Below are 18,955 nucleotides of genomic sequence, written 5' to 3'. Positions count from 1 at the left end.
CTGCACACAGAAAGACCCCCGCTGGTTGGAAGCCAGAACATTCTGGCATTTCTAGACAACCATGAAGATGTGGATGTAAATATAGCAGAGGAAGTAAGCGGCAACCTCTTTGTCAGAAAAGTAAAACCAATGCAGAAGTGCCTTGACCTGCATTCTAGCTAATGGCCAGCCGGGGGGGGGGCGACACCACTGGTTGCAAACATACACTATATAAAATATGGACGTAGTCTCCGTGGGTTCACCCATAGTTTCTGAAGAGCTGTTGTGAAGTTTAATGTGGGTGGCTCTGATGACAACGCCAAAATGTCGAAAAATTGACAAAAATCGTCGGTGGAGCTGAGGCTGGCTCGGGTAACAACAGCTAGTAGCTAGCAGCCTGTCACTCCAAGATTAAACATTTTTTATCTAATTAATTACATGCTTTGTAATAATTAATCTAAATTAATCGCATATATCAATATTTGCTGTGAGAAGCATTTCAAAATATTCAAATGGTTTGGAAGATGAGTGAATCAATGAGTAAGCATTATAAACTTAAAGGTCAACATGTCTTTTATTTCAATACTATTTCTCCAATATCTTGTTTGCCACAATTATCTTTGACAACACAGACCATCAGTTTGACATAAAGTGCAATTTCAAATCTGGCATTTACATCTTTCATTGCACAATAAACAATATATTTTATGACAAAATTAACAAAACCAAGCAAAAGCCTCAGTGGCAACATACAGTAGGCCATAACAGTTTAATTTATCAACATGTAGTGTAACTTAACGGACCCATCGGCCTCACAATACCTCTCACTTCTCCCTGAGCCAGTCGCTGAGACAAACTAGCTTGTTTACGTTCTCAGATGTCAAGGCTGCTCTCTTCTTTTGCACTGTGTTGCCTGCAAGTGAGAAAATCCTCACAAGGGACATAATTTGCAGGGGTGGCTAGATATTGAATATGTTGAATTTTGGACACAATTATACTCCTCGACGGCGGCTTAAAAGTTGTGTCATTTAACGCTATCTGTAAAGCCTCCGTTAACCCCTGTCCTCTAATTTTCTGTGATTAATTAATTGAAATTACCGCACTCATTTGACAGCCCTAGTTAAAACACGAAACAAGAAAGAGGAGTCATTTTTAGAATAAGAGGGTTTAATTGTCCAGGGCAGCGTTCCAGGATAAAGTGAATGGCTATGCAGTTATGTATTCAGACACACATTTCAGCCTGACATTTTCATATCTGGTTCTGATGATCAAACACTGATGTTGGACATTATTATTCCTTTTTAATCCCATCTGAAAAATGTTACATGTTTCTGTGGGGCGGGTGAAAAAGGTCTTGGGGGTTAAGAATAATTCCCACCAGGCTGTAGCCCCCTGCTATGAGGGGACCTGGGTAAATGTTGACAGGGAAATTAACAGTTCCTTGTTGAGCCCGTCCCGGCTCCGAGAGAGCCTAGATCATCTTCAATCTATATGCAGTCTTGATCTGATATCTGATATCAAAGTCCGGGGGGGGGGGGGGGGGGGTTTATATGCTTTAGGGTATGGCTTCCTTGTGATTGACAGGTCACTACCTTGGTGTTGTCCATTTTGGGCATTGTCCGTGTTTTCAACTTAGAACTTAAACCCTCTGTGTGCAACAATGTGTTTTCAGTTCATGAAAGTTAATTGTAACATTTTGGTCTCCTAAAAATGTCTTGTACTTTGCTCCATCCTCTTGTGTCACTCCTGGTGCCAAAAAGATATTCCAAACTCGAAACTGTAGTCGAAAAACCAATGGGTGACTTCACAGTGACTGTGTCCAAGGGGGCTGGGCTGGGATTTGCCTTCTTGTTTTTTCTTCATCTTCTTCATCTGTTCTGCATCAAATCGTCATCACAACGATGACAGTTTGAGTTCCAGACCGCATCCTCAAGCTTTTTCGTCCTGATCAGTGGACAATTTTCTTTGTAACCTCTTATTTCGTTCTCATCTTTTCCACCACCGAGAAGGTGAACCTGCTTTCTCTCAGGTTCTCAGACCTTTGCTGGTTTGCCTCACATTTTAATCCCACAGGATGATGTTCTGAGCCATAAAAACAGTTTGTCTAAGAACCTTCAAGCCTGAGAGTGGCATGCACTCTCACTATGATCCTGCATCACCTGCTGCTGTCAGCACGAGTGCAGCAAGTGTGTCTTTTATGTATTGGCCTTTTGGCTGGAAGGCAGAAATATAATATAGGTATTGTTTGGCTCGTCCCACCCTAACTTGTTATAGCCCAATGTTACACTTGGAAAGTTATGGTCATGGTGGCGATGACGGTCGGTCGGTACACCAAATTGTCCAAACTGAAATATCTCAACGTATTAAGTTGTGCACTGTGAGAAATATTTGATCTAAATACTAATCCCCAGGCTCAAAAGAGCCTGATAAAAGTGCATGGACTTAAACAACATTCCCAGAAAGGAAACACACTTTAATTAAATGACACCACATTGAATCACTATTGCAGTATACCGTTAGCAATCAGCAACTGAGAGGAGTAAATATGCACGTTCTTATATAAAATTGTCAGGATTTTACCATTAAAACTGTATTTTTTATTTTAAATTATTCAGCCTGTGAGACTTTGGGATTTTCTTGTTCCAAAGTTTCACTCACAAGCTAACTCATTATTGGATTGCTGCCACTTGATTTCCCTTCGTCTAGCAAGGAGCTCATTTCCCAAACATATCTGAGCATGTGTGACTGCACTTGAATGCATAATCATTTGCATACGTGATGAAGATGGACAATTGTGAGAAGGTAATTACCACATTTCCACACACCAGTTTGCTCCCACATCTGTTCCTTTATTTTTGTACCCAGAGTCCTGCCAGCGTTCACTGTGACATTTCAATTAAACTAATTTCCTATTGGGACAAGGCGCCTGCCATTAATGACAAAGCTGGATAGTAAAACAGGGATACACTGAGTCCTGATGACCCCGACAGAAGACATCCACAATGGACTTTCCATTACTTTTGTTCTTTTTTCTTTATTTGGATCATCTTAATCCTCCAGCATATGGATACATGAAAAGACAATTACCTGATGATGATGCCACAATACATACTACATTTATTATTTAACATCTTGCCTTAAAAGATAGAATTTCCTAAAAAATGAATGTCCCATTCTATGATTAGCGTTTATATTTTATTATGTTTCACAGACAGCACAGTATGATGTAAACAGACACCCACACAGACAATCCTCGCAGACAGTAGCTTATTACATGGTAAAAGCTTTTTAATGGCACACACATGATCAAGGGGCACTTCTTGAATACTCTGAGGCTAACCGGAGGGCAAACACTCTTTTGACAGGTTTTATTATTTTTGTGTTAGTTTGAGAGGAGTCTTGTTTTGAGTTGCTATTCTCACAGGATCTGAAGTATGAAAAGCTGAGGAGGAGTGAAGTGAAACACCTGTGAGGTGACAATAAATAGACTTTAGTGAGTTGCTAAAACAAAAATTATTATTCTGTCACTTTATTTTCACGGAGGTTTTAAGTAACTGATCTTTACTGGGTTTATTTGTCTGTGCCAAATAAATATGAGATATGAATATGAAATAGAAGTGAATAATTCAGCTTTTAAAAAGGCCAGTATGTTTTATTAGGATGAGACACTTCTGACCTCTTTTTCAAAAGAAGCATAGGCAACACATCTGAAGGCAGCAACAACAGGGGAAGCACTTTAAAGGTCAAGTATGCAAATATATTCCTTTACAGAAACACATCAAAGTGTTCTGCCTCTTGCCTGGGCAACCTTGGAGTTTGTCTTGCGACGTAAAGCATTGCAGATGAAGTCACCAGCCTCTATAACTTTGGCAAGATTCACACCCTGCAAAGAAAAATATTATAATATAATTCTACGATCAGCAACGTCTACAAGGTAATTTTGTCTTAAGGTGGACAAAAAGTATCAACTTAAAGTCAGGCTGATCATGAAATTAAAATGAATATGTGCAAAGGGTGATAGAAAACTAAAGTGTAGTGAATATATCCCACCAGCAGGGGTAGGGATTGTTAAATAAATTGTTCCTGAGACTGGGCATGCAACACTGTGGGCTTGTGCAAGTAGTGAAAAACCACTGATGTTATAAAATAAACATTTACAGAGCGCTGTGTTTGCAGAGCGATCTTTTAATGCAAACACGTTCTGAAAGATTGTTGAGTTTGGTTGATCTGTCGGGATTATAGAGACATAAAATACAAAGCGCACTGTGAAGACATACTTACAGTTTCAATGCCCATGCCATGCAGCATGTAGAGAATATCCTCTGTTGAAACATTGCCAGATGAACCCTGAGCGTATGGGCAACCTCCCAGGCCAGCTACTGCAGAATCCACCACACAGACCCCCATCTGCAAAGGACACACAACAGAGACATTCAGACAGACCTCCACACAGGCTTCACCTTAGGTAAAATCCAGGAACAAAGATCCTTGTTCTGCCGGATTGTTCTGCCCGCTGCAGCGTGCCTTGCCAGGACTGCGGTTGTGTTTTACAGCTGTTTAGGAGAACTGTGGGCTTATGTCCAGAGGATGAGTGGGCACAGAATGTCCCACAGTCTGGCTTAGTCATCCTCTTTGTCAGCTTTAACCACCAGCACCACATAATTACACTCATACGAGAGGAACTTTATAAATGCTGAACAGAATATTTCATATGTTTCTGATTCTCTGTGTTACTCATGTTTTTACAGCACTACTCTGCCCTCAACCATAGGGATTCACTTTCTTGCCACATTGAGAAGACTTTTTTTTTTCCTCGGCTGGACGTTGTCCACTTACAGCATATGCCAACGATATAGGAATTGTAGCATTACTCCACAAACGTGCAGTTGCTACAAATAATCATTAATGTCAGAAATAATTTCACTGATGACTTTGGTGGCAAATGTTTTGTCATCTGGTGGTGGTGCCTGCAATAGATTCATTTTAGGTTGTTTACTTTGTTGCATGTTTGGCTGCTTACAATCAGCGTAATTGCTATATTTTATGGGAAACTTTTATGTTGTTCTTTTTTACTCACTGCCAACAATACCAAAGAAAAGTAATGATGCATGTTTAGTTGTTTTTCCTGAATTTCTATACTTTTGTAGGACGGCTTGGGAAATAGAAGTTTACTGCTTTTGTTTTGATGTTACAAGATGAGTTATATTCATATCGATATATTTTACAAGGTCTCGCATATTACGTAAAGACACAAAACTGCAGTTCTCTCCATTTATGTGTATAACCTAACCACGAATGTAACCTTTGTTTTTACACCGAAAACTTATGAAGCCAGACCTTCAGTATTTCAGTTATTACGGACTAAGGTCTTGGGATGTTTTCCACATGTCCCTGGGATCGTCATGAGAATATTAAAGATGTTTTCCAGCTTCCGTGGCAGAGCCAGATGTCAGAGGATCCCACACTGAGACAAAATTAACACGCTGATCCTCTCAGTGACATTGGGTCATGAAGGACTCTCACCTCATGGAGCAGAACCAAGCCAGCTAAATTAAAATAATCTCTATTGCCTTTTTATGAATAATGCTGCTAATTGGTTGCTTTTCCTCCAGACAAGAACCTATTTCTTTCAGGGGCCGTCTGAGCCAGCCGTAATTGCTGTTTGTGTTGGCAAGAGAAGAGGAGGAGGAGGTGGGGTAGAAGGAGGAGGAGATCTACTCTAGTGTGTGCAGTGCACGAGATTTCCAGACCTTGGATAAAGCCAGAGCAGGATATTGTACTAGGCAGATTTTTTTTGTAGTATAAACACAGAGTTGTAATCTACCATGCCAATCCTCTCGCTTTCAGTTGCTAACCGTGTAAGGCCAGGGTTCCTCGGCATACTGTTTCCGAGAGGAACAAAACGGACCCTTCAGCAGCGTGCCCTGTTCCTCTGGACACTAATCGTGCAGGATTTGGTGGTCAGCAGCTCGAGCTTGCCAATGCTCAGTTAGGTTCACACTGCCCAGAAACCAGATGTGCGCTCAGTGTTAAAAAAGCCATATTCTGTGAGCTGTGGCCATAAAAAAACAATACATTCCTGGGTAAAGACACAGTGCATTTTCAAACTCGCATGATTTGGGATAAGCTTGTTGACATTCTACACTCTGACTGGACGAGGCTGAAGATGGACATGCTCCCATTTTGGTTTTATAACTGCGTCAGAGAGAGAGAAAGAGAGAGCATGTATTCACTGAAGGATATGAAGCAGTGATGCTTTACCCACTGCTACATAAACTGGGAAGCTGAAAGAAACTGTCACAGAGCCACTGCTGACACATATATCACCTCTTTCCAGGATCACATAAATAAGCACGCCGCTGGAGACTAGAGGGCAGCTAGGAGATAGACAAAACAAACATAGAAAAATAAATAAATTACATTTTTACTTCTGGATTTACTTGAGCATAAATATTCGGAACTATATAATCACATCATTCATCCTCCATATCAACCCCTTCATGGATTACTGGGCTCCATGAATGCAGAAAAACCACTAACCACGACACTCAGTCTTAATAAAGAAAAATATGAATCTGATCTAAGATCCTGGTGCTTTAAAAAGATTCAATTTGATGTCTTTATGTTCAGGTGGAAGCTGCACCTGTTGCATATTCTTTTTATTTTTTATAATATTTAACAACAATATTACTATTAATATTAATTACTAGTAATACAACTAATGTCAACCTATTAAAAAAAGTAGATATATTAAAAAATAATAATAGAAAGGTGTGTGTTTGCTTCATGCGTGCTCAGCATTCTTTTGAAAGATTATACTTTGGTTGTTCTTTGGTCTTGTCGGTTGTAATAAGGTTCTGAATGTTGTTCTGTATGCACTTCTATGTGTCCGTTCTGTTAGTCCTTAAAGTTGTTTTTATTATATCAACAAGCTGCAGATGCATATTAGCCTTAAAGGTCAATTCTGACACAACATCATATTAATGTTAAGTCATTTGTGTTGTCCCTAATATATAGATGCAAAAAGTGAAGTTAAGTGTAACCATGAAGGTCGTGCACAAGCTAGATTCTATGATTATTCATAATGCATAACTTCATTCTGTACATTTATAAATGTCCTCATCTTTTAAAAATGATTTTAATGTTTTATTTAAGTCCTGTAACTATAATACTCTGCACTTGTATTGTATTTATTACTTACCTAATTTCTCCTGTAAATAAAATGTATTATTTATGATCAATATTATTTTGTGATTTAACATATTTTGATTCAATGATTGTTTATTTAAGCTAAAGAGTGTACAATTATGTATTATTGGATATGATTATGTGGGTCTTTCATCTGAAAAACGGCACTTCACCACTGACAGGTGACAATGGTGATGATGAGGATGATGATGAAGATCATGGTGGTCATAATATAACAATGTTAATTGTCAATTATAACATCATCATATTAACATCTGCCAACGATAAATCAAGGAAATCCAACACAAAGTTGTACTGAAGTTATCAACGCACTTCCACTAGATGTTAGTAAAACAAAGTTGTTGACGTTGCACAGTCCATCGCGGCGTCAGACGAAAGGAAATGCTGAAGATGAATGTTATTGTTTGTGAGTTATTAGTGCAAACAGGTTCTACTTGTATTGCCCGGCTGCAGCTGTACACAAGACACCAAAATTGCAGATGAGAATAAATAATTTTCCTTGCCAAGCCTGTGTAATCTAAGTACATACGTTGTCATTGTGTGACCTGCCAGGAGAAGGTTTGTAACAAAGCCCCCCCAGACCTCTTGAGGAAAAAAAAGAGAAAAGGTACAAAGACTGAGGAATGTCTTTATCAAGAACAAAAGAAGTGACTCAGGGCTGACAGCGCTGGGGGAATTCATTTCTCTCCCAGTTGGTGGTGTGGACTTCTGGCACACAGTAATGAAAAGCTATGATAAAATCTTTCATTTCCATCTTGTTTATGGGTGAGCAAATGGTAGGCAAAATATCCCCGGCTGCTATTATTTTCTGTGGCCACAGGGCAGCTGTGATGAATCATTCCAAATATGATCCACGGAGGAATTTAACTGTCCCGCTGTGGTTTTTCACTCCGCCATCCAAAATCAAGGCTAAGTTAATATTTGCTACTTTACACACGGACTATATGGAACTTTTCTTCAGCACAAGGTTGCAGCGTTACAGATGAATAGCACCGTAGATAATCAATAGAAAAGCATCAATATTAGCTTAAATCAATTACTCTACTGTGTTTTGTGTCCTGATAGAGTGGACTAAGAATCATGCTTTTTTTATGATCTGAAAACTAAGTTAATCATGTTTGTACATATCAACTAGAAGACATGTATATGCTTTCTAAAGTTATAAAACTATGAACTTCTATGTATTCAATCTTTAGTATTCCCATCAATCATGTTTATAAAGTTGATATTTATTTATGTATTTTCATCTCGGACTGTTTGTCTGTTTGTCACCAGGATTACAGGCAAACTACTGGTCCGACTTTCATGAAACTTGATGGAAGGGTGTAGCATGGGCCAAGGAAGAACCCATAAAATGTTGGAGCAGATCCGAATCACGTGGGCGTTACTTTCCTTAACAAGATAGGGCATGGCCTTGGGGGAGGCTGCACTCTGCCCTTCTAGTTTATGTATGCTATATAAGCATGCAATCACATTTTATAGTCTACAGGATATTATTTAGTATACAGGAATGCAGTAGTACTAACTGGTCTACTTTAAATAAAATATCAGGAAATGAATGTGTGTTATGTAAAAAATACCAGCTACATCTGTAGTAACTAATTATCATATTTACCAGAATATACATTTAGGTCCTTTGTCTTTAGTGGGAGTTTAACTATTGTTAATTAAATGTGCCCAAGTCTTTGTTATTCATGGGAGACACTGTAAATTAACGGCATTACAACAGTAATTATGCAGTAATTCACTCTAAACTAAAAGTCACAAAGCATAATTATTTTTTGGGTTTTATCCTAACAAACAAATTTGAACATTATCTCCCGCACACCCGATATTTACAAGCGCCATCAGAGTTTCTAGTCGGGTCGAGTTGTGTCTGCAGCTGCAGCGCCATTCACCACGCGCTCAGCAGCGAGCGAATGAAAGGATCATTTTCCACTGGCCTTTAAGCACAGCATTGTCAGAGAGTTCAACAGCCAAGCGACAGATGAGTTAGGAGCCCCCCAGGGCCCTTCTATCCACCTAGCTCTCAGTTGCTTTGTCCAACAGACACTGAATAGGTGAGCCTTTGTGCTGACCCCCTCACATCTGTTGACCCACCCAGCCCCCAATGAGCTTCAGAGAACTGATACAGCCATATCTGCATTATGTCTGTTTTATGTCAATTTTACACTCGCTACGGGCGAAGCGGTGGAAAAACACCTCGACGACATCTCTTCCACAGGGATTTACAACCCAATTACATGTTTGTGAGCTGTGTTGAAACTGAGTTTATTACTATAATAGTCTGAAGTTTTTTTTCTTTCTTTTCACCACAATACATTTGCACTGTGATGGAAGGGCCCATTGGAAATATCTTATGTTCATTAAGATTCTGGGATTTTTTGTCAGTGGGCAGTTTGTGAATCATCTTGCTTTGTGGGGAAGCTAAGATCATGTTTCTTAATGCCCCTCTTCCTTGTTGACTGACGGTTCCTGCTTTTCTGTGTGTCCCATTGTAACCTACACATTTGTTTTGTGCCTTCTCAATACTCCCCAAAACAGAGGATACATTCATGATGTCGTAAACTGACACATTGTCATTAAAGCTCAGGGCAGATTCAGTTTCATAAACATTTGGAAAGCCATAAATTGTGATACACTTCATACTCAAAAGTACAATATTTGCTTAAGAGGAGAATGTCAACAGCATTTTAGAGATTTATATTAGATGAACACTTGTATGTGTAAACTCTACATATTTCAAAAAACCTTAAATGGTCAAAATTAAGCGTCATTAGCCTAATTGAACATTTTGATGTGAATCTAACTTCCCTTTGCCAGATTCCAGTGAAAAATAAACACTACTTATCCTTTGTAAAAATTAAGAAAACATGTCTTTGAATGTACCGTAACATCTGCCCCAAGATGGATTGGGAGTAGCTCAACATACAATTACTCCAGTAGCATGATAATGATTTAAAGCCTCAGAAAAGACATGTGATCTCGACAATGTTGGCTGTTACTGAAGGAAGTTGAAAGATATTCTGGAACACGGATCACCACCTCGACTTTGCTCCCACATCTGGTTGCTCCTCTTCATGTCATCATGAGTAAGAACATTGAGTTATGCAAAGGCCGGGCATTTATCCATAATCGGCCTGCGGTTCTCCACAAGAGTGTTCATATTCATCACGAGGAGGAAGATGTGCATGTGAAGGAGAAGGTGCCGAGAGAGTCTTTGCCAAGCCACTGCAGCAAGTCAAGCTGTCAAACAATTCAAGATGAGAGGATGAGCGGATCAAGAGGATGATGCATTAATGTGTTGTGCCTGTTCAGAGGAGAACTCTGAAATAAATGTGCCTCCTCTTCCAACCATGCCAGTATTTGTAAGTCCTCTAGAGACCTCCGCAAGAGAAAGTACTGGCACTTTTAACACTTCTCACAAAATGATCTGGATCGTTTTTCATACTTTTCTTCTCATAAAAAGAGGTGTGACTCACTCCCACAATCATCAGAGCTCATGTCTTCCTTTTCTTTAGAGAGACCTGAGAGTTTTACACATTACTTCATCACATTTGCAGAGATGTCAGGTCTCACCTTCACTCTTATTTTCAAAGGCGTCTGTTTGATGTCTGCCAGGTTTTGAGAATTTTCAAGCTCCTTCCTCTGCGTTTCCCAGAATTAACAGTCCCTCCTCCCAACTTTTGGAGCAATCTTGGAGCCATTCCCCTTCATTTTAAGAACTTGCCAGGTGCCTTGAGTAATTTGTACCCAGAGTAAGGCAGCTCAGTCGAGCCAGAGAGAGCAGCACCTTGTAAACCTTCACCACAATTTATTTTAGACAGATGGATGGATTGCTATAAATTTGGGTTTGGGGTTGAACTCTCATGTGTGTGTGTGTTTGTAATTTTATTTTATTTTATTATGTGTACCCTTGTTTTTTTCTTCTGCTTTCATTGTTAATGTTTATGTCTTTTTTGTCTAAGGGCCCTCTTGTAAATGAGAACGCTCAGGGGGTGTACCTTGAAGTTTTAAATACATTTGGACATTTTTGGATGTGTTCGTCTTAGTTTTTACAATCATCTTTTGCATAATACAACTCCCTAAATGCACAACTGTGAAGGTACAGAGAGTCAAAGTTATATAAGTTGCAGCTTTGCAAAATGCAGTAAAAGGTATTGATACATAGTTTGGCTCAAAGTCTTAACTGAATTATTAAATGCATTTTCTGCCACTACTTCTACTACTACAATACTACTATCCATCCATCCATCCATCGTCTACCGCTTATCGCGGGGGCAGCAGCTCCAGTATGGAACCCCAAACTTCTCTTCTCCAGGCCACAGGCCGCCAGCTTCAACTGGGGGATCCCGAGGCGTTCCCAGGCCAGTGAGGAGATATAATCTCTCCATCGAGTCCTGGGTCTTCCCCGGGGTCTCTTCCTAGCTGGACGTGCCTGGAACACCTCCCTAGGGAGGCCAGGTGGCATCTTTACTAAATGCCCGAACCACCTCAACTGGCTCCTTTCAACGCAAAGGAGCAGCGGCTCTACTCCGAGTCTCTCACGGATGGCTGAGCTTCTCACCCTATCTTTAAGGGAGACGCCAGCCACCCGTCTGAGAAAACCCATTTTCAGATTTTGAGGTGCTGATCCTCATCCCAACCGCTTCACACTCGGCTGCAAACCGATTCAGTGACTGCTGAAGGTCACAGACCGATGACGCTATCAGGACCACATCATCTGCAAAGAGCAGCGATGAGATCCTTAGGCCACCGAACTGCAACCCTTCTCCTCCACGACTACGCCTTGATATCCTGTCTTGGTGATAAAGCGCAGCCCTGGCGGAGGCCAACATTCACTGGGAACGAGTCCGACTTATTGTCGAGTATCCGGACACAACTCTCGCTTTGGGCGTACAGGGATTGGATTGCCCTCAGAAGTGACCCCCTCACCCCATACTCCTGCAGCACCTCCCACAGTATCGGGGGGGACCAGGTCATACGCCTGCTCCAGATCCACAAAACACATGTAGACCGGTTGGGCGTACTCCCAGGCCCCCTGCAGGGCTCCATTCAGGGTCTCCAAGAAGGCCGAATACTCCGAATTGCGGTTTGGGGCATAGGCACAAACAACAGTCAGAGTTTTCCCCCCCATAACCCGAAGGCGTAGGGAGGCGACCCTCTCGTCCCCTGGGGTGAACTCCAATGTAAAGGCGCTCAGCCGGGGGCTTGTGAGTATCCCCACACCCGCCCGACGCCTCACACCTTGGGCAACTCCGGAGAAGAATAGAGTCCAACCCCTATCCAGGAGTACGGTTCCAGAGCCAAAACTGTGCGTAGAGGTAAGCCCCAACAGATCCAACTGGTAGCGCTCCACCTCCCGCACTAGTTCTGGCTCCTTCCCCCACATAGAGGTGACGTTCCACGTCCCCAGAGCCAGCCTCTGCTGCCCGGGTCTGGTCCGTCGAGGTCCCTGACCATCACTGCCACCCGTGTGACAGTGCACCCGACCCCAGCGGTTTTTCCCATGAGTGGTGGGCCCACAGGATGGATGGATGGGAGGCACCACGTAGCTTCTTCGGGCTGTGCCCGACCAGGCTCTGTGGCAAACCCGGCCACCAGGCGCTCGTTGTCGGGCCCTCCCTCTGAGCCTGGCTCCAGATGGGGGCCCCGGGCTTCCTCCGGGCAGGGTCTCTCCTTCTCTTTCCCTTTTTTTCATGAGGTTGTTTTGAACCATTCTTAGTCTGGCCCCTCGCCTGAGACCAATTTGCCTTGGGAGACCCTTACCAGGAGCACAAGGCTCCAGACAACACAGCTCTCAGGTTCATAGGGACACACAAACCTCTCCACCACGGTAAGGTGATGGTTCCTGGAGAGGTACAATACTACTAAATTACTTTATTATACATTATGCGTTTTTACCTGAAGCGCAGTAAGGATGTTGGGCAGAGCTTGTCCATAAGTATCATGGCAGTGAACTGCTAGGGCGTGTGCGGGCACCTCCTTCATTACACTCTGCAGCATCTTGAACATGGAACCTGGAGTACCAACACCGATGGTATCTCCCAAGGAAATCTCATAGCAGCCCATTTCATATAACCTCTTTGCCACCTTAAGAATAGTGAACACATGTTAAAATTAACAGGGAAACATAGAGTAAAACAATGAACCTTAAATCATGTAATCTTCCAGTATATATGTCTATAAAACCTGTATTTTTTAAATGTTTGCTAATATGCAATGTCAATGACATGCGATAACATTTCAGAATGACCATTCATTATAATAAGTAAAAGGTTTATCTCACCTCAGAGACTTTGGAAGGTTCCATATGTCCCTCGTGGGGGCATCCAAGGGCACAAGAGACATATCTAAAAAAGGGACAATGTTTGTGAGAATTTGAATGTCTCTTTTTGACATTTGACAGCATTTGATGAACTGTAAAAAGGGAAACAACTGCTGTAGCTGAAGCAGCATTTCACTATAACATGGAGAACTTCAAGTTGCTGATTATTTTTGGTATTCTGGTTATTGTATTCCTGATAACAGGATTACATGTAGGGCACATTCAATTAAATAAAAACAGAATATTTCAAAATCTCAGTAAATGAAGATAAGAAGATTGCTGATGATTCTAATGTTTTTTGTAATTTTGGCTTTTCATCTGTTTGTCAGTGTGATATCTCAAAGGCATACAAAAGGATTAACATGAGATTTGGTTACCAGATCATTGATCCAGATCTTGATTTGATGCCATTTGTTAATTATCAAACAGTATTTAGCTCTCGGAAAGTGGCAGCATTTACACACTACCACAGTTCAGAAAGAAATGCATCACAATTGAAGTATATTCAGTAACTTTCCCTGTTTGGTATGCTTTAATGTCCATCTGGACATGTGGTTCACCTATGCATAAATATAACCTGGTGAACATCTGGAAGTTTGCTATAAAGCTATCATTACTGAATTGTGTTTGTTCTCCTTCATATAGAAACTGTAGTATTTTCATCTGTGTTTTCATTTGGAGTAAAAAAAAAAGATCACAAAGTGAGTAAAATTCAAGTTATGTGTTTTCACTAATTGTAAGGGACAATTAATATTCAAAATACTAACCCACGGACTGGAATTTGCCGTTCTTTAGCAGTGTTGATGACTTCTTCAAACCTCAGCATGCTTTCATCAATAGAGCAGTTAATATTTTTTTTACTGAAGGTTTCAGACGCTGACCCAAACACCGCCACTTCAGTAGCACCAGCTGCAACCTTAAAGCAGAAGAGAAAAATTAACTTGTAAAACCATTCTGAACACTGTGTTGGAGTCACACTTACGTAAGAGCAGGACTTATTTGGAAACAAAATATGTAGTGCCAACAGTTAACCCAAATTGACAAGCATGGGTAAATAGCTATGGTTTATTACAGAGATCATCAAGGTGAATTGAAAATGAATGCTTACAGCATCCTGGAAGCCTTGCATGTTAGGTGTCAAAACAGGGTACCGAACATGAGGCGCTCTCTGGATTCCTCTGAGTACATCAGTGTGGTCTGCCATCTGAATGAAGTGGGGGAAAACATATGATGTAGGAAAATAAACCTTTAACATCATCTGAGAATAAATCATCCTGCACAAATGTTTTCACATGCCTATAGGCGGCGAACAAGACAGAATCACTTTTTCATCTCACATTTCTCAGTAAATAAAATGTGACATGTTCGTGTTTGCTCTTATTCAGGAAGTCAATATTGGTACAATTTATGACAGGGAACGAAACAGTTAAAATATTATTTTCAAAAGCATCTGTAAGTCTAACAAGGATACTAGAGGAGATTTTCCTCAGGAGTTATGCAGACAAGAAAGAGAGCCTAATAAATCACTCAGCACTCTTTTGCTGCGCACAAAGAAGAGTTATTACCTGCGGTACCCACTTTGAAGAGACAAAGCTGGTGGCCTCGATCACAGGCAGGCCTGTTCCCGAGAGCATGTCTATCAGCTGGATTTTCACCCCTGTTGGAACAATTTCCTGGGGAACAATGAAACCGAAACTGCTCTTTCTGGAATTGATTCCACTCAGGATGGGAATTACAACAAGCAGATATCTGGCTGAGTTTGTCTTTTTGCTATGCTGCTCGCATATCAAATCGCTGTTTATATTCACATGCTGAATCTTGCCCTTGCTGAATAATAATAAATAATTGCGGTAAATATAATTACGATATCCCTTCATCCAGTCCATGCAATCTGTTGAACTACAGGTGTGCAATAAGGAAATGATAAAGCAGTGATATGCTAAGCAGAGTAAACCAAGCCAGAAGCTGTGTCATCTTTCGTATTCAATTTCAAAGAAAATGTGAAACATATGCTCCTGCCAATTATGGCACACAACCCATATGTTATAGATTGTTTTATGTATGAAAAATGGGGAATTCCCCGAGTGATCATGCATGATAATACAAAACAAAGGTGCCTATTTATAAATATAAATGAGGTTCGTGACTGAAATGACAGAATACCTTTTCATTTTGAAGTCCATCTCTCGGCCCTACTTCAACTATTTTAACAAATTCTGGATACTCATGTCCAGTAATAGTCTGGAAAAATATCAAACAGAAACAGAAAAGAGAATAAGAAGTACACAAGACAAAAGCACACAGGCAGACAGTCATCTCATTGGCACGAGATGTTCCAGGACATGTTATTTCTAACATGAAAAACTGTCTATCTCAAAACCAGATGAAACCTAAGAATCAAAACATAAACTTGTCATGACATTAGGATGCAAACTCATAGGATATATCTCATAGAGAAAAGGCTTGGGAAATAAGGTAAGGGTAACTCCACATAAACCACAAGGGATATTTTAAGGATCAGGGTATTTTTCTGGTTTGAACCTCGTTGTTCTAGAGAAAAAGTCTTTGTTGAATTTAAATATAAAACCTCAACAGAGATTAAAGAATGTATATAGCTTTAGCTATCTTCTTAAACGGAGTGACATTTAAAACAAACACCACCAAACTGACCAAAAATGGCTAATCTAACGTTATCTAATCACATTTTCGACCACTAGGGAGCAGAGAAACCAAACGACACGGCAGCTATCTAAGTTGTTATGACTAACGGCTACTGTGTTAGCAAACACTGCGTCTATCATATCCAGCAGACTTGGAGCTACATTAGCATTGTTTTGAGTTGTATTTCTGTCTAACGTTACCTTACAAATGTTTTATATTCCCGCTTCCTTTCCCTATGTTTTAATGATCGCCAACTTCTGAGAGACATATCTGTGTATTTACTTTGCTAGAATAGATATATAACTCTATTGACCAACTAGCTTACATAGGTCACTAACTTGTTGTGCTGTGCCGTTAACAGAGCTGGTTTACACTAGCTAGCTAACGTTAGCTGGTTATGTTGAGAGACTGTTACTTGAGTAACGTTTGTTCCATTTTATTCTACTTTGTACTTCATTACATTTCAGGTGGAACTATTGTACTTTTTAATCCAAAATATGTATTTATTAAATATGACGTATTGCCATAGATTTAACTACCAAACAGCAACATAAGAAAGCAGCAAAATAATAATTATATGAAAAAATAAGTATTTAAAGTAGTACCGTTTGAATTAGCTCCACAAAATACAATAATGAAATGCTGCTTACTGTTGCTAAAGTAGGCTCATTTTAATTGTGGTAAATTAAATACCTTTTATATAATACAATGGGCTTTGGAGTAAGATTTTGAACACATGGCTTTAGTATTAAGGCTTGTATTGTTACACTGTGGTATTTCCTCTTTTTGCAGACATTAATTAAAGACAAAGCCTACAGCTCGGACTCATCCATTCAAGAAATGTGCAGGTAATTTGATTAAATTTATATATCACATATATTAATTATTACAAGCTTAGTATGTGTTCAGTGAATGTAAAGAACAGCTACCTATTTGTCCACGTGCAATAAACAAATATTCTTGTTAAATTATTAACAAGAACAACATCCTGTTGCAGCACAAGACAAGAGAAACAGAAGCAGCTAGCCTGCATTTTTTGTCCCATACAGTCAATTTAGAAAGATTAAAACAATTTACCATTCACTTAATTAAAAAGATGAATCCTTCAAAATACAGTGATGTGTACAAGTAGAGCAGAATTGAAGAGGACCATTACATAAGCAGCACCAGCGTGGTAATCAGTGGCTAGCTGCTTTGCATCCTCTCTGTCATGACAGAGTCATGTGGCAGAGCATGAGCAGCAGATTAGAAACAAGAAAAAGGACGCCCACCTTTTCCTCCAGCAGCCAGCGTTTCAGCCACGGGTAGTCCTGGATGAGTTGCTCATAGCTAAGGCAGTGCTTCACTGTAGTGGGTACGTTACCCATTCGAATGGCTGCTGTTCAGCCCTGCTGCACCGCCGTGTCCTCTGAAACTAACCTGCACAGACTGCAACTAATATAGCAAATTAAAATGTCAGATCAATACGCTAACGCAGGCCTGGACGATGCAGGGCCTGGCTGCATCAGGAGATGGAATTAGAGGACGGCTGCAGAGGGACGGTGGAGGATGATTCAGCAGTTGCCATGGCAGCCACATCCCTACTAGGGAGGGGATCAAAACAGCGGGGGGGGCGGGGAGTAGAGACTGAGAGAGAGGAAATGGTGTGAAGCAAAGTGTCAAATGGAGCGATATGGGTGATTAATGCTGCACTTTAGACTGGGAATTCCTGTGGGAATGTTTTGAGGAATGATATTATATATGCATCCGAAAAAAGGAGTGCAGGGCAGAAAAAAAGATATAGTAAGGAAAGAAGAGTTTGTACAACTGCAAATCAGCTACAGATGATTAACAGGTTAAGAACTGAGTGCTGTCTTCACTGTGGAAACAGTAACACTAAAAAGTCTTACAGTTGATGTTGTATATCTTGGTTCAACAATACCATTAGATACACATTCGACTCCCTGTTCTAGTGAAGGCTTCAGGGAAACAGGCTGCTTTGATTGATCTCCTGTGACCTGAACAGTTGAAGGGTTTCCATTGCCAGACGTGCCACTGCTGCCAATGTCAACTGCATGGTGTAATAAAATCCCTTGTTAAGCCAGGGCAACATTTACCAGAGAAAGAGTCATTCTTCTGAACCCAGATGTTAACAATAGAGGGGCTTAATGAAGTCCTAGCATTCAACCATCCTACCACGCTAAACTGTTCTGTGATGAGAGACCCCTACCTCTCTCTCAGGGGAGCAGGGCGACTCATGATCAGCCCTTAAAAAGCCTTTTTTGTAGCAGACTTCAAGGTTGATGTCTATCAGTTGCCACCCCCTAAAAAAAAGTTTATTGCCTCTAATCACTTATTCATGGTCCTTTTAGGAACAGAAAAACAACGCAGCAGACATTGATGGTGACATTTTCAACTACACAACTTTTACATTTTAAAACACATTTTATTTAGCTTTTTACATTAAATGAAACTGATCATTATTTCGTCCAGAAATCTATGAAAGGAATGTCTGTTTTAGCTATATTTGCCTGAAATAATTATTCATTCATTTGAAATAATGTCATGGTTTCTGTGGTTGGTGGCCTTTAAATTCTTTCAGATGTCTGTAAATCTGTGCTTTTATGCGTCATAGCCCCGTGAATAATGGAAACCGCATTTTTCCTGAAGCATAAAGTTAGTGCAAATTATTTCTATAATAAGTCTACTACCATAGCGCACAGTGTTGGGTATGTTTACTGTATGTAGAACCCTTTAAATGAATATGTCAGGGAGTTAAATATAATGTAATAATTCCTC

At 40.4% G+C, this 18,955-nt stretch overlaps 1 protein-coding gene across 3 annotated transcripts; it reads right to left on the bottom strand.

Moving 5' to 3' along the window:
* Positions 1 to 2,993: 2,993 nt before the first annotated feature.
* Positions 2,994 to 17,721, bottom strand: hmgcll1 (3-hydroxymethyl-3-methylglutaryl-CoA lyase like 1). 3 transcript variants are annotated; one of them, XM_029450290.1, is made up of 9 exons: positions 17,449 to 17,721; positions 15,680 to 15,757; positions 15,082 to 15,189; positions 14,625 to 14,720; positions 14,284 to 14,432; positions 13,478 to 13,541; positions 13,093 to 13,281; positions 4,261 to 4,386; positions 2,994 to 3,862 (listed from the first exon to the last, which is right to left on the bottom strand). In XM_029450290.1, exons 1-9 carry the CDS (start codon positions 17,542 to 17,544, stop codon positions 3,758 to 3,760), a joined length of 1,011 nt encoding a protein of 336 aa, XP_029306150.1. In that variant the 5' UTR covers positions 17,545 to 17,721; the 3' UTR covers positions 2,994 to 3,757. The 3 variants fall into 3 exon arrangements, with proteins under 3 accessions (XP_029306150.1, XP_029306151.1, XP_029306152.1); XM_029450291.1 differs by lacking the exon at positions 13,093 to 13,281; XM_029450292.1 differs by lacking the exons at positions 15,680 to 15,757; positions 17,449 to 17,721 and having other exon boundaries at positions 15,095 to 15,162.
* Between the last annotated feature and the right edge of the window lie 1,234 nt (positions 17,722 to 18,955).

The sequence above is a fragment of the Cottoperca gobio genome, chromosome 15 (assembly GCF_900634415.1).
Source record: "Cottoperca gobio chromosome 15, fCotGob3.1, whole genome shotgun sequence".
NCBI lineage: Eukaryota > Metazoa > Chordata > Actinopteri > Perciformes > Bovichtidae > Cottoperca > Cottoperca gobio.
The sequence above is the reverse complement of the archived record's forward strand: the minus strand, read 5'-3'. Positions and strand labels throughout refer to the sequence as shown.